Here is a 23,692-nt window from a genome sequence, read left to right on the forward strand (position 1 = left end):
GGAAGAAATGGGTGGTTATGGAATGGCCTAGTCAAAGCCCAGATCTGAATCCCATTGAAATGCTGTGGGAAGGTGTTGCAAACTGTACATGCAATAAACCCCTCAAACATTGCGCAGTTGAAAGAATTCTGCATGGAAGAACAGGCAAATTTTTCTCCCAGTGGATGTCAGAAACTGGTGGACAGTTACAGGAAATGGCTACATGTTTCTGCCAAAAGGGGGCAGTACCAGTTACTGAAGCCAGGGGTCTACTTACTTTTTCAACAGACAAAATGACATCAATTATTATTTTTTTTTAAATAAATGATTGCAAAGTCAAAGTTCCACAGTAACACTTACCTGTACTGTCCACATATGTCAGAAAAAGAGAAACATGACTGTAGGTGTTGAAAACCAGAGTTTCTTCAGTAAATTTAATGATCATTGCACTGCATGTGTAACTAGCGAGAAAACACTTTAATGCAGATGTTGAGAAGTTGCTCCAAGAACAAGATGCTTATGCGGCTTTGGATTAGGTGTAGCCTGGTCTGCCGATACCATTAACATTTATAGTAGCTCAAAAGGAAGTGATTATGAGTCTTAACTTTAAAATCAGAAGATCAAGTCTAGTCAAGAGGCCTTTATTGTCATTCGAAATGACGTTCCTCCAGGACCAACATGGTGCAACATGGAACAAAATAGACAGTACAAAGTGCAAACGTGCAGACGTGAGTGTGCAAAACATTAATCTGGAAACAAATAAATAAAACAGACATTAGACACAGTAAACAGACAGAACAGTGCAGCGCCGACACAGCACTCATTTCTGAGCGTGAGGTAGTGAGAATAAGGTGCAGAGATATTTAACATGCTGTGATCTGTGAGTTACGCAGTCAGAATATAACATACGTGAGCTCAGCAGCTACTGAGGTAGACTTGCTGGGCTCTCTTGGCTGTGGGTGTTGAGGGACCAGGTGAGGTTCTCTGTGATGTGGATACCGAGGAACTTGGTGCTCCTGACGATTTCCACAGCAGAGCTAGTGATGTTCAGTGTGGGGTGGACACCTCGCACTCTTCGGAAGTCAACAACTATCTCCTTAGTTTTGTCCACATTCAGAGACAGGTTGTTGGTTCTGAACCATTCTTGCTGATCAGACCCACCACAGTCATGTTGTCAGCGAACCTGATGATGTGATTGAAGATCTGGATCTTTTTGCTCACTTGCAAGAAAACCAGGGTCACATAATAATAACAATCACTACTGAGCCAAAACAGTCAGTTATGTAAAAATAGTTTATGGTCATTTCAGTGGCTGTAACATACAGCACCTCTACATTTACAAGTTTATAGATTCTTATCAAATCAAAGATATTAATAAGGAGTTTCCCCCCGTAGTAACAGCTTCTACTCATCTGGGAAGGCTTTTCATTAGATGTTGGAACGTTGCTGTGAGGATTTGATTGCTTTCAGCCACGAGCATTAGTGAGGTCAGGCACTGAACACATGCTACTCCAACTCTGCCCAAAGGCACTGGATGGTACTTCATCACTTCAACCAAAAACGATTCAGCCAAACCAGAGCCAGAGCCAAATATCAAAAAAGGTTTATCACTTTACTAAACCTCAGGTCGTGATTAGAGCAAAGAAAATGATGTACGACTGGCCTAATTCTTTGAGAGCACTAGGTGGATTGGGGGTAAAAAATTAGGGATGAGAGAATGAAATGAAAAATTACCAAACACAGGACTGTGCAAAGATTAATGTACCAACACAACTATACCTGTATCACTGCAAATAACCATGACAAAAATTCAGAAGGTATCTTAGAGCTTATTATAAATATATCAGTCATTTGGGACAAGAAAAGCTTTCCTTTGCAGCTAGTGCACCCAAATAGCCACACAGTGGCGCTATTGTACAGCTGATGCAACCTCAATTTTCCAGATAACAGCATGATCTGGACTTGTCTTGACGTGCCAGTTATTATTTGCAATTTGTACTAAATGGTGCTAATAATAACAACAGTGATAGTCTTCATATGTTTAAAGGTCTATCTAATACCAGACTATCAGTGAATGTGCTGTACAATACACTGCCACATACGTTCAGCCCTCCTGCACTCTTAGGTTAATGTTTTCCCTGTTTTAACACATGATTTGGATAATGAAGGCATTAAAACTGGTTCATAAACAGAATGATGGGTGGTAAACAGTGAACCCAAAGGCTAAAATACAGTGTTATTGCTTTCAGGAAAGGAACTGGAGGTTGGGGTTGAAGGGATGCAGCCTTTTTACACTTTGGATAAACACTGATCAGGCGTAACATTATGACCACCTCCTTGTTTCTACGCTCATTGTCCATTTTATCAGCTCCACTTAATATATAGGTGCACTTTGTAGTTCTACAGTTACAGACTGTAGTCCATCTGTTTCTCTGATACTTTGTTAGCCCCCTTTTACCCTGTTCTTCAGTGGTCAGGACCCCCATGGACCCTCACAGAGCAGGCACTATTTGGGTGGTGGATCATTCTCAGCACTGCAGTAACACTGACGTGGTGGTGGTGTGTTAGTGTGTGTTGTGCTGGTCTGAGTGGATCAGACACAGCAGTGCTGCTGGAGTTTTTAAACACCTCAGTGTCACTGCTGGACTGAGAATAGTCCACCAACCAAAAATATCCAGCCAACAGCGTCCTGTGGGCAGCATCCTGTGACCACTGATGAAGGACTAGAGGATGACCAACACAAACTGTGCAGCAGCAGATGAGCTATCGTCTCTGACTTTACATCGACTGACAAGGTAGGAGTGTCTAATAGAGTGGACAGTGAGTGGACACAGTGTTTAAAAACTCACCAGCACTGCTGTGTCTGATCCACTCAGACCAGCACAACACAAAGTGCCGGAACTACACAAGTAGTGCACCTATATAGTAAGTGGAGCTGATAAAATGGACAGTGAGTGTAGAAACAAGGAGGTGGTCATAATGTTATGCCTGATCGGTGTAGATTTGTATAATAAAACGATTTTTGAATGTGGCTGTCAAGAACAGGTCGTGAAGTTTTATGAAGAATTTATGAAAATGCATTTCATTACTGCTTTGCCACCACAGTATTAGCTGGATATTTGAAAGATTATATGTAAACTGAAATCTGAAAGCATGGATTTTTTATTTTTTTCTATGGCAAAATATTCTTACAAAGGTAACGTAAATACCATCATATTTACAGTAAAAAGGAAAAATCAAGGCATATGAAATGTAAAAACCTTCATACTTGATGTGCAGGTCTGCAGTTCACAAACTTGATTTGCTTTACATGTATAAATAAAGCCCCAGTCAGGAACTGCTGCAACTGCAAAAAACATCGATAGTGTTAATTGACTGTCGTTATGTTCTCAGTATGTATGAAACTTGTTGTGTGAACTACAGTGAGTTCACATCTTCACTGACTGTTTAGCTCAACTCAACCTTTAATACACTTACATGCAGTTTCAACCATTCCTGACTGGGGCGTAAGAAACTGTCCCACGCAGCATGCAGTAAAACAACTCCATAAAGCAAAGACATTGAAAGAAGATATTTTGCAGAAACACTGAATTATAAAAGCTGAAATAAACAAGCAGATTTTCAAAAGGACTCAAAACATACGCATGTTAAACCATAATGCATCGTATTGCATTTAGGTTCCCTCTCAGTTTCATTTGAACTGTATTTACAAAACGTAATACTAATGGCTTTTTCTTCAAGTAATTACAATATTTAGTGGGAGAAATATCAAATCTTTTGGATATCAAAACAGCTTCCCAAGCATTTCACAGCTTGTGCCTTGCAGTCTTCTGAAGTTGTGAAGTTGTTGTTTTTCTGTCAACTGCAAATTTTACAGAATACCATCTGTATGAGATGATACTAGTCCAAGTGGACAACAGGGCTGCCCTTTTCAGTTCAGCAGGCCCAGGTGACCTGTACTTATCACAGTGCCACTAACTTAGACCGGACTTTTCATCTGTGCAAACTCTTTTCAACGGTGGAGCGACCGCCACTTCCTCATCCTCCTGTAAAAGCAATAATGTGTAAATTAAAACCCAAATGATTGTGTGAAAAAGTTCGAACACTCCTGGTAAAATTACATTCTGTTCATCTTGTAAGTGAGAATAATTTAACACATCCTCTACAGCAGAGGTGTCCAGGCCTGGTCCTGGAGGTCTACCACCCTGGAGAGTTCAGATCTAACACACCTGGCTCTGATATTCAGATTCCCCTAAAAGCCATCATTGCCTGGATTAGATGTGTTTGGTTAGGGTTTGAGCTAAGCCTTCAGCAGGGGTGTCAAACCCAACCACTAAAAGGGCCATATTAAAAACTCTCAACAAATCTGCGGGCCAGAGAACGCAGATGTTTTTTATTTCATTTTTAATTAAAATTTTGCTATAATATGAACTGACCACTGTTTATTCAAAATACACCAAGTTGTCAACAACAAAATACAGGCACTTGTAGTGGACCTTGAAATATTACCTAAATTATTCAAAATGTAAACGTCCCCAGGATGGTGGTCTTTTAAACCTACCTATTTGCTTAAACTAAACGCCTGCTATCTTTTCTGGGCTGCAACTTGAAGGCTTGGGCTCAATTTCTGAGCTGCTGAGCTGACATTAAGTATTTATGTTGGTTCAACAGTAGCTGAAATGCAGCGAGTGTGTTTGGTGATATCACTGGTAGAACTGTGTAGAACTGAGGTGTAACCGCTGTAGACTGTCCCACAGACTGTTGTTGAAGAGTCAGAGCACACGTTGTGCTGGAGTGCATGCTTGGGACTGTAGTGCAGCACACTGTGAAGCACGGTAATGTTAATTGCAAATTAAAATACTTTTGCAGGCCGGATAGGATTGCGTCGTGGGCCTGATCTGGCCCGCGGGCCTTATGTTTGACACATGGGTTCTACAGAGTGGTCGATCTCCCGGACCAGGACTGGAACAAACGTAAACATTGCAAGTTCTGCTCATTTTAGTGCACAATTTATATTTTCCTGCTGAATTTAACACATGAAAAAATACAGCATTAAATGTACAATATAAACATATACCATGCCATAATTTGAACAACTTGAACAAGTTCAATTTAAGAACCTCCCCTGTTGACCCAGGGCCACATTTCACTCTGCAGTAGGATGTGCATTAAATTACTGTCACTTGAAAAAGCAACAAAACATGAACTTTGACCAGGGGTGGCCAAACATTTGCATACAACAGTGTAATAACCAGTAATAGTCAAATTTCCTATGTAATATCCAATCTACAGTACGCTTCATAAACAAGTATCAACTGCTGTTACTGATGCTACCACTGACAAGCTTTCAAGCCCACCATACCCAGTATAGAGTCTTTAATGGCAACGGTGGATTATGTATGAGGGATTAACTCTTAGTAACTTAAAGCAATATATTCACAATTTCAGAAAGAGTCTTCAGTATGTATTTGAAGGCTACTTACAAAATATCATATTCTACCAGCAACTTAATAGCACTGAAAGGATAAGGACAGAGGCTAAACCCTCTTGACCAACAGACCAGAGTCAAAAAGTGAGAATTCTTATCAAATAACAAACCATACAGAAGTGAAAGTGAAAGTTAAAGAGCAGCACCATCTTAAGTAAATGCATGATTAGATAGATACATTTACCTACCTGTATCGACATGCACTGTCCATTTTATTAGCTCCACTTACTTACTTACTTACTTATTACCCTGTTCTTCAATGGTCATATCCCCCACAGGGTGGTGGGTCATTCTCAGCACCAAAAATATTGAAGCAACAGCAACCGATGACAGACTAGATGAGCTACTTTCTCTACAAGGTGGAAGGCAGGTATGTCTAATAGAGTGGACACTGATCCACTGGTACCAGCGCAACACACACTAACACACCACCACCATGTCAGTGTTACTGCAGTACTGAGAATGATCCACCATCCAAATAGTACCTGCTCTGTGAGGGTCCATGGGGGTCCTGGCCACTGAAGAGCAGGGTAAAAGTGGGCTAACAAAGTATCAGAGAAACAGATAGACTACAGTCTGTAACTGTAGAACTACAAAGTGCACCTATATAGTAAGTGGAGCTGATAAAACGGACAATGAGTGTAGAAACAAGGAGGCTACATATAATACCAAAACCAGTCAGGTAACACTGGTGACACTGGTTAGGTGGTTAACTGATTAGCTAATTTAGCCGTGGAGCAGATTATGCACCTTTCATATGGTATTTAGTTTAGTCGGCACAGTTTTGCGCACGTCCTTCACTGGTGTCTTCGGTTTAGGAAATGGGTAACAATCCCTCCCTCCAACAAACTAATGAGATATCGGTTAAAGTTATGATCCGATTTATACTGCAAACTTCTGAAAGCCTGTCAAAGTGATTACACCTGCTAAGCTACAACTGAACTGTTATTGTTTAAAGAAGGGTCTGCTGGGAAGTTGCTGTACATTACCTGAGCAGAAAGAGGCAGTAAATCCTCTTTTATCAAAGTCGGTGGCTCATCTGTAACTTCACTGCTGGTCATTGACGGCTCTGTGTGCAGAGTTTGATTAAATGTGTTAAATGTGTTATAGATTCACATAAGAAGAAGTGTAACATGTAATTATGTTTCATTAAAAAAACCTTGTATGTTACTGAAGCTAAAAGTATAACATTACATGATAATGAGTTAAATTAATAAGGATCCTATGTCACCTAAAGTGGAAATGTAATGTAATAATTGATAATTGACAAGAATATGATCACTCATAAGCTACGCTCACATTACACGCCTTGTTGCTCAAATCCGATCTCTCCGACATGATGGTTCACACTCGTTTAGGTGACTCAAATCTGTCATTAATGTGAACGAACCGGCGTCCTGAAATGACCCTCATGCGCACATCCTACTCAGTAACGTCACGTGAATGAATCACATTCATCATCAGCACAAACTAACGAGCAGAACGAGCTTCGCTGAGAAGATAATTAACTCTGATCAGCTCTCAGCTTCATTATTAGAGCGAGACGAAGGAGAAAAAGGTGAGATGAGCTGCTTTTCCACCGTTTACAGGCTTTAACTTCTGTTCGGCGCTGCTGCCATGGTAACGCTGAATGATGGCGCAGTGGAAAAAAACCACATGAATTCCGATTTGAACGTCACATTACGATCGCATGGCCACGAATCGGATACGTATCTGATCTACGACCACATACGAAAGGCTACATTCACATTACCAGGTTAAACTGGCACAAATCAGATTTTTGCCCTAATGTGACTCAGATCTGATGTTTTCAGAACTGTGTGGATGCAAATCTGATCTTTTCAAATCCGAACTGAGCCGCTTTCATATGTGGTCCTAGATCGGATACGTATCCTTAATGTGACGCTCAGATTGCAATTCATGTGCTTTTTTTCCACTGCGCCATCATTCAGCGTTACTATGGCAGCAGCGCCGAACAGAAGTTAAAGCCTGTAAACAGTGGAAAAGCAGCTCATCTCACCTTTTTCTCCTTCGTCTCGCTCTAATAATGAAGCTGAGAGCTGATCAGAGTTAATTATCTTCTCAGTGAAGCTCGTTCTGCTTGTTAGTTTGTGCTGATGATGAACGTGATTCATTCACGTGACGTTACTGAGTAGGATGTGCTCATGAGGGTCATTTCAGGACGCCGGTTCATCGCATTAATGACGGATTTGAATCACTTACCTAAACGAGTGTGAACCATGATGTCAGAGAGATCGGATTTGAGCAAAAAATTGGATTTGAGCAACGAGGCACGTAATGTGAGCGGACCTAAAGTGACTCAGGTCGGATTTGAAAAGATCCGATTTGCGTGTCCACACAGCCCTGAAAACATCAGGACTGTGTGGACATCAGCCACTTTAACCTGGTAATGAGAACGCAGCCATTGTCACTGACAAGAATGTAATGACTCTTTAATTTACCCATAATATTTGCTGCAAACAACTGACATCTTATACAAGCTTTCTGATTTAGCCTTTATTTTTATCTAATTTTTTAATTATTAGTCAACATTATGTTAATATTAAGTAAATATTAAGTTTATCGTTATTATTATTATAGTGCCTACTGATGCGAAAAAGACATCGGCTGCGTCCAAAACCACTTACAATTATAACACACATACAATACTAAATAATGCACTTCTAACGGTAGCTTACCCTCCATGGTCTCCTGTCCCAGAGTGGGTGGCTGGGAGTCCTCTGTGCGGAAGTAGGGGGTGTGAGAGGGGCTGACGGCACTGCTGGCGTGCTGCGGACTAGAGTTACTGCTGCTGTCCACTTTGTTATTGGACTGATAGGCATCCGACAAGAAGCTCTGGTTACTGTTGTCGTCTGTTGAGCAAAATTAATTAGCGAAAAGAAAGAAATGAGTAATTGGGAAAGATTACCAATAATGATTTAGAGGTTTTTCAGCACAAAGGTCACTTTATCCACCACTACCTTACATTTTATGTGGCTTTGCAGTGACATTTAAAATGGCATCAACATTCTGGAGGCGCTTCACCGAAGCAAAACCTCAAGTTCATTACCCTGGAAATCCAGTAAGACTGAGCGAGCGTTCTCCAGCACCACGTCTGTAGGAAATCCCTTCAGTTCCCTCACTGCCCCAGCGGAGCCTTTTGTCTTAAATATCTGAAATAAAGAGAGATGGAAGATCGACCTGTGAAGGTGCTCAGAGATCTCCAATAACATGTCAACTTTAGTGCTCACACCTGTTTGGTCTCTGTTACAGGGACCCACTTGAAGATCCTTAAGGATGTGTCCCCTACAGTGACCCATTTCTTCTCCCTGCAGGAAGACATTAAAAATAGCATACATTTAGTATATTTAGATTATAACACACTGAAGTCCTGATGCTTAAAAAGTATTTCTAACCATTTCAATGCAGCCAAATAACTGAAATTATAGGCAGAGTGCTGTGATAGTTCACATCAGTGGCGTAACTACCGAGAGCGCATGGTGTCGGGGGGCCTGTGGTGATCGGCTCTTGGCTTTTTGGCTTTGTGATCAGTGTTTTTTGTGCCTCATATAGATACAGACACAATTGTACACCCAGGACTCACAGGAAGATCCAATTTCTTAACACAGCTCACCAATTAGCTTCAATCAACATTACAGAGACAGTCTATTCATCTCCCTCTTATTATCAATCAATCAATCAATGAATCAACCTTTATTTAATCTCAGAGAACATTGAGGGTGACCCTCATTTACAGTGTTGCCGATTTAACACAGAGCAAGGGATTGATAATGTGTAAGAACATTTTAAATAATAAAAGTAAATTTAATAATTAACAAAGACTCAAAGACTCAAATTAGGTAGGTATAAAAAAGTGAAACATTAATAATAAAAATACATAAAACTCTAATAAAAAATATAAAACAATCATTTAAACAAAGCTAAAATGTAAAGATTAATCATATCAAATCAAATCAAAATAAAATAAGAGGTGAATAAGATCAAAAATTAAACAAAAAACTTATTAAAATGACAAATAATAAAATAATTATAATTAAAATAAGAATAAGAATGTGAATAATAATAACAAATAAATGAAAATAAGATAAAAATAGTTTAAAAATGTATTGATTAATAATACATCTCTATGGTAACCGTTTTCAAACTCATCCTTCACAGCCTGCAACATGATATATTAATTACTTATAATAATAAAATCTTACACAGGTAGTCTAACGCAAACAATTAGGTTAACATTAAAGGGGAATTCCATCGATTTTTGAAAATGTCTGGATAATTGAATAATTAAGATGTAAACAGAGTCAAGTAAAGTGGTTTGGTGTGAAACGCTCTGTTTCAGAAACGTTACAGAGTCAGAACTGTTCACAGTGGTGGTGATAGGAACCAGGGGCCTTACTACAGTCCGAGATCATATCTTACCTGCATTGTTGTCATGGCAACTTCAGTTAAGACTGATTTTAGGACAGAAACCGTTACAGAACAACAGTTCTTAAGTCTATAATCTTATATTATTAGATCCCCTATAATTGTGTTCTAGTTCTTGTGTAGGTTTTAGTGATTAGGGGACCATTTCCATGAAAGTCTGGAGATAATTTTCTGGATTGTTATCTTGAGATCATGACTTAATTGTGTTGTGATCTCAAGATAACAATTTTTGTTATCTTAAAATTACAAGACAGTTGTTATCTTGAGATCACGCCTTCGTTATGTTGTGATCTCAAGATAACAAAAGTTGTTACCTCAAGATTACACAACAATTAAATCATGATCTCAAGATAACTTCGAGAATAGCTTACATCTGTAACGGGTCTGAACAGAGGAAGACGCTGCCATTGCAGCTGGGCTCACTAACCTACGGAGCCCCGCTGGTGACATCCTGTATAAATAAAAATAATGCATGGCCACGACTTAGTAAGCCGGGATCTCGTCCCTACGTCTTACTAAGTCATGGCCATGCATTAGGATCTTGTTCCCACACGTTAATAAGGTGTGGCCATGCATTATTTTTATTTACACAGGATGTCAGCAGGGCTCTGTACTAATCCTAGTTGCGTGTGAATCTTCAAACTCAAGATAACTTTGTTAACTTTGTTATCTTGAGATTACAGTGTAGTTAAGTCGCAATCTCAAGATAACAACCCAGAAAAGTATAACTACCTCACAGCATCTCTGGACTCTGAACATTTCAGACACAGCAATGGCCTTTTTATTTATTGGAAGTAGTTTTTGTACTGGGGGCCCACAAGATCCTAGTCACATCACCAGGTCACATGCAGAGCCACTGCATTAAAGTGGAACACAATGAGGAAAATGTATTTGTATTTATGGCTTAAACTGTGTCAAATCAAATCATATCAAGCTTTACTGGTCACACACACAGCCATACACAGTATAACGTGCAGTGAAATGCTAATGTGACTGTCCAACAGGAAAATATAAAAAAGGGAAGAATATAAAATATAAGGATATAACAAAATACAAGGATATGTGCAATGTAAAGTGCAGTGGTGGACAGTAACTGTAAGTAAATGTAATTCGTTTCTGTACTTAAGTAGTTTTTTGTGTATCTGTACTTTACTGAAGTTTTTCCATTTTGGGCGACTTTTTACTTTCACTCCACTACATTTCAAAGTCAAATATCTCACTTTTTACTCCACCACATTATGAGAAATCTGTCGTTCCTTTTGGTTTATGTGTGAATAAAAACGTAACATGCTCAAAATGAAAGAAGCGCGAAGCAGAACACCCATCAGGGCACAGAGCGCACTTTGTTTTGAGCTTGTTTTGACCTGTTGGTCATACCGACCCAGTGCAGCACACGGTTCAACATCAGTGCAGCAGTGTAAAATATTGGGAGAGTCTATTCAACATAAATGATGAACTAAACTAACTTTGTGTAAATAGACCACAATATAGAAATATGTACACATATGCAGTTGTGACTGACGGGTCTTTTTTTCTGAATTTATACAAACACTTTCATTTTATAGTAAATTCATTTTGGCTAGTTTATGTTTATGAACAGAGACCTACAGATGCAGTTTAGTAAAGGAAACTCATTTGTGAACCTGAGTTTAAAGTTTTTATTAAAACTTAAACTTGTAACTAAGTTAAATAAATCTTAAACTGAAACTTTACTTGTTTGTAAAAAGTTATTTCAGAGCCACTCAGTTCTACCTGATGGAAACTGTTCGCCTTCAGTGTTTTGTGCTTATGATAATTTTAATAGACATCAGCGTCACTAATTAATGACATTCTATTAAAAGACTGGTTTACCAAGAGAGACACTGGAGTATTTTCATCTAAAATGAGTTAATGAAGTGAGTCTAGTTACAAAAATGATAATAGGACATTAAAATCATAATTAATCTTTTAGTACTTTTACCTTTGATACTTAAGTACATTTGAAGGCAAATCCCTTTGTACTTGTACTCAAGTGGAGGTCTAAAGGGAGGAACTTCTACTTTTACTGGAGTAATATTTACCTTGGGTATCTCTACTTTAACTCAAGTAACTACATGCCTTCGTTCACCACTGGAATAGTGCAGATATGTGCACACGTGTGCAAATGAGCACGCGGTGGTAGAACTGAAACAAACGTGGGTCAATAAATGTTATGAATACTGACAGATATAACCGTGTGAGCTGTGTATGTCGGGTATATGAGTGCTGTGTAGTAACGTTAGTCTAGTTATAAACTAAACCGCCACTGTCACAAAGTTAGACTCCACCGCTGCGCCTTCAGTGCTGACATTTCTAAGACACGCCCCCACGCTGAGCAAGACGTTCCAAACTCCTGATTGGTCACCTCACCGCCTCTGACCTGTCACTCAAGGCTTGGTCCCTCCCCCGCCAGACCGGAGTCAGTGTTTTCGTAACTAGCCTCGCAGGCTACCGAGATAAACCCCGCCGTCTCGCGGCGCTTCAGCTCTCAGCCTTACCATCTGCGGACTCTTTCGATGGCCGCCATCACTTTTTTGATATCATCTTTGGCTCGGCTCCTGGTCTCCGCTCGGACAGAGCGCCCCGACATCTTGTTTTTATGAGTTTGTCAAGATGTCCCTCTTTTCTCTCCACACCGCTCCGCCCGCCGCCCGGGAACTTCTCAAGTCTCGCGAGGGTTTGTGATCAGCTACGCGATCGGTGTCAGTTTTCTTTCTTTACTTTTGACTTACATTTTTTGTTTTTGACGTTGGCGTTTTAGGGCCACTGCTAATAAAAATAAAAACAGTAGACTTCGAGAATAAAGAGGTAATATTTGGAGGATAAAGTGGTCTAACTGTAGGGGGGCTGCCATAACGCGTTGGGGTCTCGGTTGCTGTACTGGCGCCGGAGCTCCACTCACTCCTGTCTCTCTGTGGATCATTCTGATCATCATTCTCACTGTCTGTGAAACTTCATGCCCTCTTTGAATGGTGTGGAGATATAGCCCTGATAGCCGTGTAGAGACCCTGCCTGAGATTCTCTTTCAACAACACAGACAGACAGTTTCCTCCGAGTCCGTCTGGCTCTTTATTCTAGATAAACACAGTTTCCTTCTCAGCCGTTTCAGCCGGTTCCTATACTAATAACAGGCTGGTGCTGATGTGCAGGAGAGACAGGGAGACTGAGTGTTTCTTTATGGGTGAATCGATATGAAAGTAGAACTGCACCAACTCACCGCCCCTCATTTAACACGAGGAGGTGCTGCTTCACTTCGCAGTCTTTGGCCACAATATTGACCTTTCCTGGTGTTAATGCCACTTTAATGTCCTAATTCTACGACTGTTTTCTCGAAATAGTACGACTTTATTCTCGAAGTCTACTATTTTTATTTTTATTAACAGTGGCCCTAAAACGCCGTCTGTCTGACTGACATATTGTTTTCCTTGAACCGAATACGAATTTATATCATAGACTGGTATAAAAAATAAAAACATATAAAACGAAGTTACTAATACACGATACACCAACTTTTACCCTGTTCTTCAAAGGTCAGGACCCCCACAGGAGGGGTACTATTTGGGTGGTGGATCATTCTCAGCACTGCAGTAACACTGACGTTGTGGTGGTGTGTTAGTGTGTGTTGTGCTGGTACGAGTGGATCAGACACAGCAGTGATACTGGAGTTTTTAAACATTGTGTCCATTCACTGTCCACTCTATTAGACACTCCTACCTTGTCAGTCCACCTTGTAGATGTAAAGTCAGAGACGATAGCTCATCTGCTGCTGCACAGTTTGTGTTGGTCATCCTCTAGCCCTTCATCAGTGGTCACAGGACGCTGCCCACAGGACGCTGTTGGCTGGATATTTTTGGTTGGTGGACTATTCTCAGTCCAGCAGAGACAGTGAGGTGTTTAAATACTCCAGCAGCACTGCTGTGTCTGATCCACTCAGACCAGCGCAACACACACTAACACCACCACCACGTCAGTGTTACTGCAGTGCTGAGAATGATCCACCACCCAAATAGTACCTGCTCTGTGAGGGTCTATGGGGGTCCTGACCACTGAAGAACAGGGTAAAAGGGGGCTAACAAAGTATGCAGAGAAACAGATGGACTACAGTCTGTAACTGTAGAACTACAAAGTGCACCTATATAGTAAGTGGAGCTGATAAAATGGACAATGAGCGTAGAAACAAGGTTTTAATGTTATGCCTGTTCAGTGTATGTCCAATATATCCATCCTAACCAATCTAATTAGTAAATTAAGCTACTTTAAAGTGCATAAATCCTTTTTAATTTGTAATTAAAAAGCATTACCAATAGAAAGGGACCCTTTGGAGCATCTATACCTGAGCCTAAAGTCACCATGCCGACCTAGAGGGGTATAAAGCTCCTCATCTAGTTATGGAACAGTCACTTCATACTCTGAAGTGACAGAGCTCCATACAGTACCTTTGGGATGAGGTGGAGTGACAGTTGTAATCCAGAACTAATCATCCAGTATCAGGACCTGACCTCACTAATGCTCTTGTGGCTGAATGCAAACCCTCACAGCAATGTTCCAACATCTGCTAATATCATTCTAGAAGAGTAGAGACTGTTATTGCAGCAAAAGAAGGACAAAGTCTTTATTAAAGGGCTCATATCAAGAAAAACCCCATTTCATGTTGTTTAAGACTCTTATTTAGTTTGTAAACACTGTTAAAATCCCAGTTTATTCTGCCCACATATGGAAACTAAAATGTAAAAACAGACAGCAGTTGAGCTCGGCCCATTCATACTGAAGTTATGTTCCATGCTGCACTGTTTTTGAAAAATGGCACAATATTATAGGGCAACCAATCAGAACTGAGCTCACTTACATCATTCTTAAAGGCACAGTACCAAAAACAGTCATAGAGGTCGGAAAATGATGATGTAAAAACTAATTATGACTGTTTTTGGTACTTAAAATCACCCAGTAAGTGAACCTTGGGGGAAAAAATAAAATGCAAGAAAAAAGTTCAGTATGGGACCCTTAGTGCCCTTGATTCGGAAGAAATGTTAGATGAGCAGGTGTCTACAAACTTCTGGACATGTGGTGGACATCAGCATAGAGTGGTGAGCTGAAAAACACAGTATTTGTTTTTTCTGTCTGGATCCCATACCCAACTCTTTACACCAGGGACCAAAGTAAGGCTACAGACCAAAAGTTTGCTTGCAAGGATGATGACTTGGCCCACCAGAACGTTGCCCCTACCTCTCCACTCAATCACCCAATGAGAGCACAAATGTTTTCATGTGACTTGTTATTTTTTATTTGATTGATCTTATACTTTTCCTAACAATGAATCAGCAAAAGTTATAGGTACACAATGTCCTAGTTAATCTGATAGCAAAGTTCTGGGGAAAAAATATTTGATCTGATCATATTAATTTAAAAAAAAAAAGAAAATATTATATTTATATTTTAAAATATAAAATAAAAAGGAGTCAAATTCCATTCCACTGGCAGAATGGCCACTAAAGGGCCTGCAGAAAGAGGTTAAAGACTACAAACAGTTTGGTTCATATGTAAGGAAACGGTCAAAGTATTTAAAGAATAGACCATTCATCAACATTATGAAAGTACACATGCTCCAAATTTTTCCAAAAACTGACGACACGAAAATGTAAGGCTGACAAGCTAGCTTGCTGTGTTGTCTTTTTGGCCCACTACAAACATACACTTTAAACCCCTCAGTAACATTATTATTATTATTATTAATATTATTATTATTACTGCTAGCAAGCCTACCCAAAGAGTCAATTAGTAAGCCTTTCTTGAGTTCTAGTAGAGCCAGGAAAACACTAAAGGAAATGGAACCTGACCATTTACGCTCTTATCCAGAGTGACTTACAATTTGATCATTTTACCCAGGGAGGTGAAGGCAGTGTTAGGAGTCTTGCCCAAGGACTCTTATTGGTGTAGTGTAGGATGTTTACCCAGGTGGGGCATTGAACCCCAGTCTACACCCTAAAAGGCAGAGGTGTTACCCACTTCACTACACCAACCAACCACTCTACAAGCAAAGAAAGATTAAAGAAGTAGCAGATTTTATTTCTTAATAATCATTTAAATCTCTGCACAGGCACAGCCCAGCAGCTGATTCAGTCACAAAATACAAGCTGACTCCTTTTTTGGTTTGAATTTAGTAGTTTTATTAATATGAACTCAGCTTGCAGGATGGGGTGAATGGCTGAAAGGCTCTGCTATACCATTCCACTCCACTGAAGAGAAGAATACACAACCTCCTCCTCCACTTCACCGTCACTGGGATCTCGTGGGGAGCAAAGCAGCACCGTTTTCTTCACATTGGAACCCAGGCGTGCTATAGCAAGAATATCGCAGAGCGGTGAATGTTCATCCATAGACAGGCACAACGCAATGAAGTGGGAATGAAAACGGAGTGGATCACCTGGAGGAAAACAGCAAAATAATTAGTTATTTTCTATTATTATTATTATCTTTTCTTATTCTATTTCACTTCCTGTGTTTACAAGGAAAACCTTGATAAAAGTGACACTCTTTCTGTTCAAACATGCAATTTTTTTATAAATAAAAAATATATAAAAAAATGAATGATAACGATAAGAGCCAAATAAATAAATGAACAAACGAGTGAAAGATAGATAGATAGATAGATAGATAGATAGACAGATAGATAGATAGATAGATTTTATTACAAGCATTTCTGGAGCATTTCTATTGATCCAATCGTCATGAAATGTTCATACAATATAAGGGGCAGTCGCTCTGCTCAAATTATGTAGAAAAATGAAAATTGGGGAAAAAATTGATACTTTTTTTGGATGCCAATGATAATATAAGATTAAGTAAATCATTTATTAATCAATGTTTTTTAAAATGTCTACAAACACAGTCAAAACAACATGAAACCCCACCCATCTCAAACTAACCTGGATACACCAGATAGTCTCCCCCAAACTTCCCCGCTGAAGTCAGGTAGAAACCCTTCCTCCTCAGGTCCCTGTACACCCGGAACCTCGTCTCCGACCGCTTGTCTCTAGGCATTGGCCAGTCGGCAGCCAGGAAGCCGACTTCTTCAGGGCAGTGACCGAAACCAGCGCGGGCAGTGCAGAGCTGGACTGCCATGGAGGAACGGGGGAAGCAAAAGCTTTTCTCCAGGGAGCTGAGACGCTCTCTCACTGCCCGCTCTGTGTCCCCATTACCTGAGTGATCTGAGCAACAGGACACAGAAAAGAGTTCGACATATGGCACCTGAGAGAGTTTCAGATCACTTTACACACTGGGATGAACTTTCATAGCCTTTCTAAAAACTGGAAAACTTGAATTATCAATTATTTCATTATTATACCTAAAAATCTTCACAGAATTTGAACTGAAGAACAAAATTACTGTCAGAACAATTTTTCAGGAAAAAAAAAACATTAAAATTTTAATGTTAGTGTAAGAAGAACAGCAACTCTAGCTGAATTAAGCGGTTAAAGATGAATAATGAAATTATGAAATTTTCAACTAGGGCAAATGTTTTCAAATGATACTGACATTAGGTTTTATTCCAACAGCAGCGACAACTAAATAAAACAAAGACTAAATATCCTGTGATTTTGTGATTAGTTCTAGATATACAGGGTGATTCTAAAAGATTTATTCGATTTAAAAATGATTGATTTCATTTGTAAATCATTACAGATCAATGCAGTAAACTGTAAATGGTTTAAATGAGCATAAAGTGTATTATGTAATGTTATAAGTGCTCAGTATGAACCTCCTCCAGCTGTACAGACAACATCATCACAACTGGATTGAGCATGTTGGGTGTCGCTGCACTCACAGCTCTTTCAGTGTAATTTCAGAGATAATCCAGTTTTGTTGGGAGTGGCATATAAACAGAATCCCTAACGTACCCCACAAAAACAGTCACACGGCATGAGATCTGGTGATGCTGGTGACATTTTCTTGGAACTGCTGGTACCAGCGACGAACGCTCTGAGCTGTTGGAGGTTCACTGCCAGACTGACAGTCAGAAACTCTATGACCCCCCCTTACAATTGGATTGTGATTGGTTCCTCAGCGCCTCACAGTTGGAAATATATTGCGCTTTGAAATCGGATGAATCTTTTTGAATCACCCTGTATTTTGGACTGTCACTCACCATTCTGTTTCTCATTCATTACTCTCTGCAGCACTGCTTTCTTGTCCTCTAGGGCCAGATAGCACTGCTCCTCATAACTGCGCTCTAGTCTGGCCTGGTACTCCTGAACAGCCTTCAAACGGCTTTCTTCATTTTCCTATGAAAAAAGAGCAGCATGAACAGTCAGTCCACTCCACGAAGCACAAGGAAACTTTTTTAAATGGAGATGTAAGGTGCTTGTGTCTTCTAACTGGGATATTGTCTTTCTGCTGGTAAAGGCAGGCTCTGATATGAGACTTTCTTTAGCTTTGTTAGTTACAAGGCTGTCTTGTGGAACCTACAGCTTAATTATCATTACTAGTTTCAGGTGTGGTTTCAGGTTAGCCAAAGGTGTGGGGGCCGGACTATCAGTCACAAGGTGTCCTGCGCAGCAACCGGCATTTTCCGCATTTTCTCCTCTCTCCTCAACCCTCCTCCTCCCCCTCCACCCTCTTCTCTCACCCCCAATGGTCCAACCTTACTTTCAAGATTCTTACAGAATCCCATAGAAGCCTGTTATTATGACTTGATATCTGATAATCAAGACTTGCTATCACATAATAATGAGATTCTATATGACTTAGTTTCACATAATTTTGACCTGCTATCTCATAATGAGATCCCATCTCAATTATGAACACATAATGAGTATCTCATAATTATGACTTACTATCTCATAATTACGACTTACTATCGCATAATAATGAGATTCTATATATATGACTTAGTTTCTCATACTTTTGACTTGCTATCCCATACTGAGATTCTTTCTCATATTATGACGACATAATTATGAGTATCTCACAATTATGACTTAGCAAAGGTTACAGCATCATAATTATGACTTACTATCACATAATAATGAGACTGTATGCAACTTAGTTTCTCATAATGTTGACATGGTAACTCATCCTGAGATTCTTTCTCGATTATGAAGACTCGTATCTCATAATTACGACTTTCTGTCTCATAATTATGGCTCTCATAATAATCAGATTGAATCTTATAATAATGACTGTCATAATTAGGATATGCCATCTCAATTATGACTTACTTTCTCATAATAATGAAAGTAGTTATTATGAGATACTGAGTCATGATTATGATAAACTTTCTTATTATTATGAAATGAGGTAGAATCTCATTATTTGAGATAGCAAGTCGTGAATATGAGATAAGTCATACTTATGGAAAACTTTCTCGTTATCATGACTTAGTAAATGGCTATATATTTTTCTCGGGCTGCCACAGAATCCAGTAGAAATGTAAACAGTATTACTGGATATCTGTGTCGGTACTGGGATATTAGCCTTGCCAAAAACAAAAGTCACCTGTTTGTGTTTATGTCGAACAGCAGCAGCTCTCCGTCTCTCCAGCAGCAAACACGCCTCCTCCTGAAGGACCTCCAGCGGTCTCCCTAACCGCACATTCTGCCTCGGCTGCCTGGCCAGAGAGCCCACCAGAGCCCCGACCACCCCGTCCTCCTCCCTGGCTCTCTTAATGTCGCCCACCCTCCAGAGGAAAGGCGCGTCTCCGCAAAAGCTGATGCTGAGACGTCGCTCCGACTCCGCGTCCCGGTCACTCTCAGTCCGAGCGCCCTCCTCTTCACTCCTCTCCGCAGCTGCGTTTCCATTCGGAGCGCCCCGTTCTTCAGCGCGGTGCTCCCGATCCATCACATCCCCTCTCGTTCAACCTCGGTGCTTCACCTCGAATGCGGTGTCACCATCCTGGTACTTATAGATGATGTTATTACGAACGTAAATACCGTAAATCACCGAAGTCCTGGTCATTAAGTCACTTTTGCTTTGGTTGAATTGGACCACATGGCCAGCCAGAGCAGCTTCAGCTGCCTGTGTGTGCTAAGCTAATTTACTCCTGCAAAGCGGTGCTACTGGCCTTCAATTCCAACCTGAAATCAACTTAAATGAATATATATCTTTTTTTAATTTAAATAAGAAATAAACCATTAAATGCCGAGTAGGACTTTTATATCTTCACTTCACCGCGCTGCTTTAGCAGCCCCGCTTCCTCCATCACTCACTTCCCCGCTTGTGTTTACATCCGCGTCACTGCATGACACGTGACTCTTATCTAGCACTTCACCCAATAGGCTTTAACCAAAGGTTCTCGGCTCTGTTACGTACATATATATATATATATATATATATATATATATATATACATATACATATATATATATATACCGAGATGCCGCGTTGTCTGTTGTTCTCTATCTGAGGTGATACGTCTGCGTGTCCGCCATGTTGGAGCGGTCAAGATCCGCTTGTGAACAGATTCACTTGTATTGAGAGACGATGAGTCTCAGGATTAAATTAGCCAAAACTTCCTTATTACTCAACCGATTTTCACCAAATCTGTTTAGTTATAATCCTCAGACTCAGATTAATCCAGGCTGCATGGATCTGCTCTCGGTAGCTTTTATTACTTTAATAACTGATGGTGATAATTAGCCATACAGACCAGCAAGAAAATATTCAGTCTGTACCTGACATTAAAAACCGAGTTTAGCGCGAGAAACACAGACAGACACATCAGCAAATCCATCAATGAGTGAATCACTTCTAATCTTAATACACATACAAATAAAATAACCCCCCAAAACACAGTAAGAAGGACGAAGCTGAAGTTGGCTTTCTATTCGCCAGTTTCTTGTTCCCGTTTCTGGTGCCTGAATCTGCACCGCTTAAGGTGGAATGGGAAAATTCAAACAAGATGCTGGCTGATGCACCATTTAAGGTGGAAATTCGAACAAGAAGCTGGCAAATAAGACGCTGACTTCAGCATCGTGTAAGAAGCTGCTAACATTAATCTACTGTAAATGTCTACATGGATTAAGGAATACTATAATTTACCTATGAAGTATTAACCATCATTGTAAATAAATAACTACTACATAAAGTTAAGATCCCATGAATAGACTATTAAATGGAATAATCTTAATATAAAACCAAAGGAAAAACAATTACATCAACAGGTTCTCTGAGCATCACCAATCACACGGCCATACCTACATAAACATCACACAAACAATACACATCACACAGACATGAGCGTGGCTCACTGTGTTCCCTCTGTTATATAATCCTATCCCACTTTCTGAGTGTAATATTCTTGAAATAGTGTAATTTTTGACAGTATCTTTCTTAAACTGCCGTTCTGTAATGGTACTGAATGCAGTCCAGCCGCGATGTTGACCGCCCCAAAATGGCGGCGCCATTGACGTGCCTGGCTGGACCCAACGCGTCATCTAGGTGTGTATATCTATGCGTACAGATGGGCGATTTTTAACCTTTTAAACTCGTTGAGACCACCGGTGGTGCCAAAACGCACTTCGTCATATTCTTCATAACGTTCATATTTCATAAGCTACATTCTAAAGGTGGGGGTCGTATGAGAACTGTCTTCTTTACAGTCAAATAGATGGGTGATGTAATTTTAAACCCTTATAATAAAACTGAACTCACAATTTTTTTCTACTGAAAGTCCCCTCATTTTTTCACAAATCTGGGCTATAAACTATAAACAGACGGCGTCTCTTCAGTGATCTGCTCTGTAAAAATTATTTTTATAAAAAATACAAAGAGCGTCTAAGATTTTTGGCTTTCAGCAGTAAATTGTAAGCATATAGCAATATGTGTGATCATAAAACACATGTTCTGTTAATCTGAGGGAGCTTTTACAAAAAAATAAATGAATAAAATAAAAATTTGCATGTATTTCATGCAGTTACTGAATAATTTGCCTTACGATTTGGTCATGTAAATTCAGATGGAACAACCAAATTATACCCTGGAGAATAAAATAAAGAATGCATTTATTTACTGAATGCAGAACAGCATAAAGCATTTTAACACTGCTGTTGTATTTTTAAGAGCTTTTGAACTCGAGCTATAGGAGGCGCCTCATGTACCTCATGACGTCAGTGAGCGCGAACCGCTTCACTCCGCTCGCCAACCAGTCAGCACTCAGTAGCAGCAATGCTGGTGTTTTATTGCCTAAAACCCGTTTGCTGTAGAAAAAAGGAAAAATAAAGGTACGTTTTATTTGCTTTTTAGTGAAATACATCCGTATACTTTCCTAAATTAAAGGAAGGTCTTGGTTAGAGACTATTTTGACTTTCGTTTTTAGCCACTTAGCTCCATTCACTCACATTCAGCGAGGGTTCGCTCGCGGGCGATAAGTCATAAACCGACTCTGGTGACATCACCAAATTTCTTTTTAATCCCATATCAATACTATTGATGCTTTATCTTCTTGAACACATAAAAATAGGATTTTTAGTTCTTGGATTAAAACCTGTAAACGCCGGGGCGAAAAATACTTGAGTAACTGTACTTCATTACTGTACTTAAGTATTATTTTGGACAATCTGTAATTGAATCAGGTTTTATTGAAATTGAATACCTGTACTTTTACTCAGTTACATAGCAAAGAGGAAAAATACTTTTTACTCCTTATATTTTCATTTAGACCTTCCAACGACTCAAATTTCAAAGGCCAGGTTATTCTTTTCTCTTGCAAATCAGTCGAGTTCCAGTGCATAAAACGATCCTGCTCACAACAAAGAAAACTTTGAATTTATTCATTAAAACATTTGCTTTTATATACTTGATTTTGGTTACAAGTAAACACATTCTAACTTTAATTCATGTTTTAATTCAATTTTTAATAAAACTAATAAGGTTTTGAGAAAGTACAGCCTCTCTGTACTTTTTCTACCCCTGGTAAACACAAATAGAAAAGAATACGTTTTGAAAACATTTTTATAGCATTAAATAGATGTAACAACACTTTTTCTGCATCAAACATGTTTTCAACTTCATAGAAAACAAATATAGAAGTTATTGGTTTATGAAAGCAGTTCCAGAGACAAAGATTCAACCATTTGTTTCCCACACAGTATCAAATAATCTGATCTAGTCTGAACTGTTTTATCAAAAGAAGAAAGAACAGAAGGTCATCTACAAAGCGCACTGTCAAAGCCAAGAGAGCAAGGAACATTCTTAAATACGGTTCTATACAGTACCATAAGCGTTCTATGGCCAACAATAGAGGAACCCGTAACATATGGGAAAAATACATGGGTATATATTGGTTTTATTTGGGAGACACATTTTAAATACACTGTTCTCTTCCAATCACTTAAGTACATTAAACAAAAAACATTTTCCATACATTTCTAAACACATTAAATACAAATATTTGGCATGTATTTATTTTCCATAGGAGTTTTTGGTGACATATACAAGCGAAAGCTGAGACGGTAGGTTGTCCATTATAGAGAAGAACATTTAAACCATGCAAAGAACCATTTCAGCATTCGAATGGTGCTTTATCGTCGCTCTACGTACAACTATTGGCTTTACTACTTTTTTAAAAAATGGACAACTAATTAATTGATTATTGTTATATAATTAATAGCAACTGGTTGAACAGACTACCTATTGTGTTGTTGCTTCTATTTTCCATTTTAATTTATGACCATCATGTAATTAGAGGTCTCACTTAACAAAAAGGGGAACAACTGGCTTAACAGAATATATTAATCATTATATTAACTAATATATTAACTCCTAATG

The 23,692-nt window shown here is 39.4% G+C and overlaps 2 protein-coding genes across 2 annotated transcripts; both read right to left on the bottom strand.

Annotated features, from left to right (window-relative positions):
- Positions 1-3,125: 3,125 nt before the first annotated feature.
- Positions 3,126-12,597, bottom strand: bcl7bb (BAF chromatin remodeling complex subunit BCL7B b). Its single transcript, XM_036585584.1, has 6 exons — positions 12,430-12,597; positions 8,721-8,796; positions 8,538-8,640; positions 8,167-8,340; positions 6,457-6,536; positions 3,126-4,025 (listed from the first exon to the last, which is right to left on the bottom strand). The coding sequence occupies exons 1-6, from the start codon at positions 12,519-12,521 to the stop codon at positions 3,954-3,956; spliced, it is 597 nt and encodes a 198-aa protein (XP_036441477.1). The 5' UTR covers positions 12,522-12,597; the 3' UTR covers positions 3,126-3,953.
- A 3,474-nt stretch (positions 12,598-16,071) lies between these two features.
- Positions 16,072-20,152, bottom strand: tsen34 (TSEN34 tRNA splicing endonuclease subunit). The gene is made up of 4 exons (XM_036585666.1): positions 19,424-20,152; positions 18,075-18,210; positions 16,855-17,136; positions 16,072-16,352 (listed from the first exon to the last, which is right to left on the bottom strand). Exons 1-4 carry the CDS (start codon positions 19,763-19,765, stop codon positions 16,147-16,149), a joined length of 966 nt encoding a protein of 321 aa, XP_036441559.1. The 5' UTR covers positions 19,766-20,152; the 3' UTR covers positions 16,072-16,146.
- Between the last annotated feature and the right edge of the window lie 3,540 nt (positions 20,153-23,692).

Source organism: Colossoma macropomum, unplaced genomic scaffold (genome assembly GCF_904425465.1).
Source record: "Colossoma macropomum unplaced genomic scaffold, Colossoma_macropomum, whole genome shotgun sequence".
NCBI classification, from domain to species: Eukaryota; Metazoa; Chordata; class Actinopteri; order Characiformes; family Serrasalmidae; genus Colossoma; species Colossoma macropomum.

Coding starts and splice junctions, on each gene's coding strand:
- bcl7bb (XM_036585584.1), bottom strand. CDS start 12,521: ATGTCGGGGCGCTCTGTCCGAGCGGAGACCAGGAGCCGAGCCAAAGAT. Junction 8,797..12,429: donor ATCGAAAGAGTCCGCAGATG/GTAAGGCTGAGA, acceptor GTCTTCCTGCAG/GGAGAAGAAATGGGTCACTG. Junction 8,641..8,720: donor CTGTAACAGAGACCAAACAG/GTGTGAGCACTA, acceptor TCTTTATTTCAG/ATATTTAAGACAAAAGGCTC.
- tsen34 (XM_036585666.1), bottom strand. CDS start 19,765: ATGGATCGGGAGCACCGCGCTGAAGAACGGGGCGCTCCGAATGGAAAC. Junction 18,211..19,423: donor TTCGACATAAACACAAACAG/GTGACTTTTGTT, acceptor CTTTTTTCATAG/GAAAATGAAGAAAGCCGTTT. Junction 16,353..16,854: donor AGACTATCTGGTGTATCCAG/GTTAGTTTGAGA, acceptor GTTTTCCTCCAG/GTGATCCACTCCGTTTTCAT.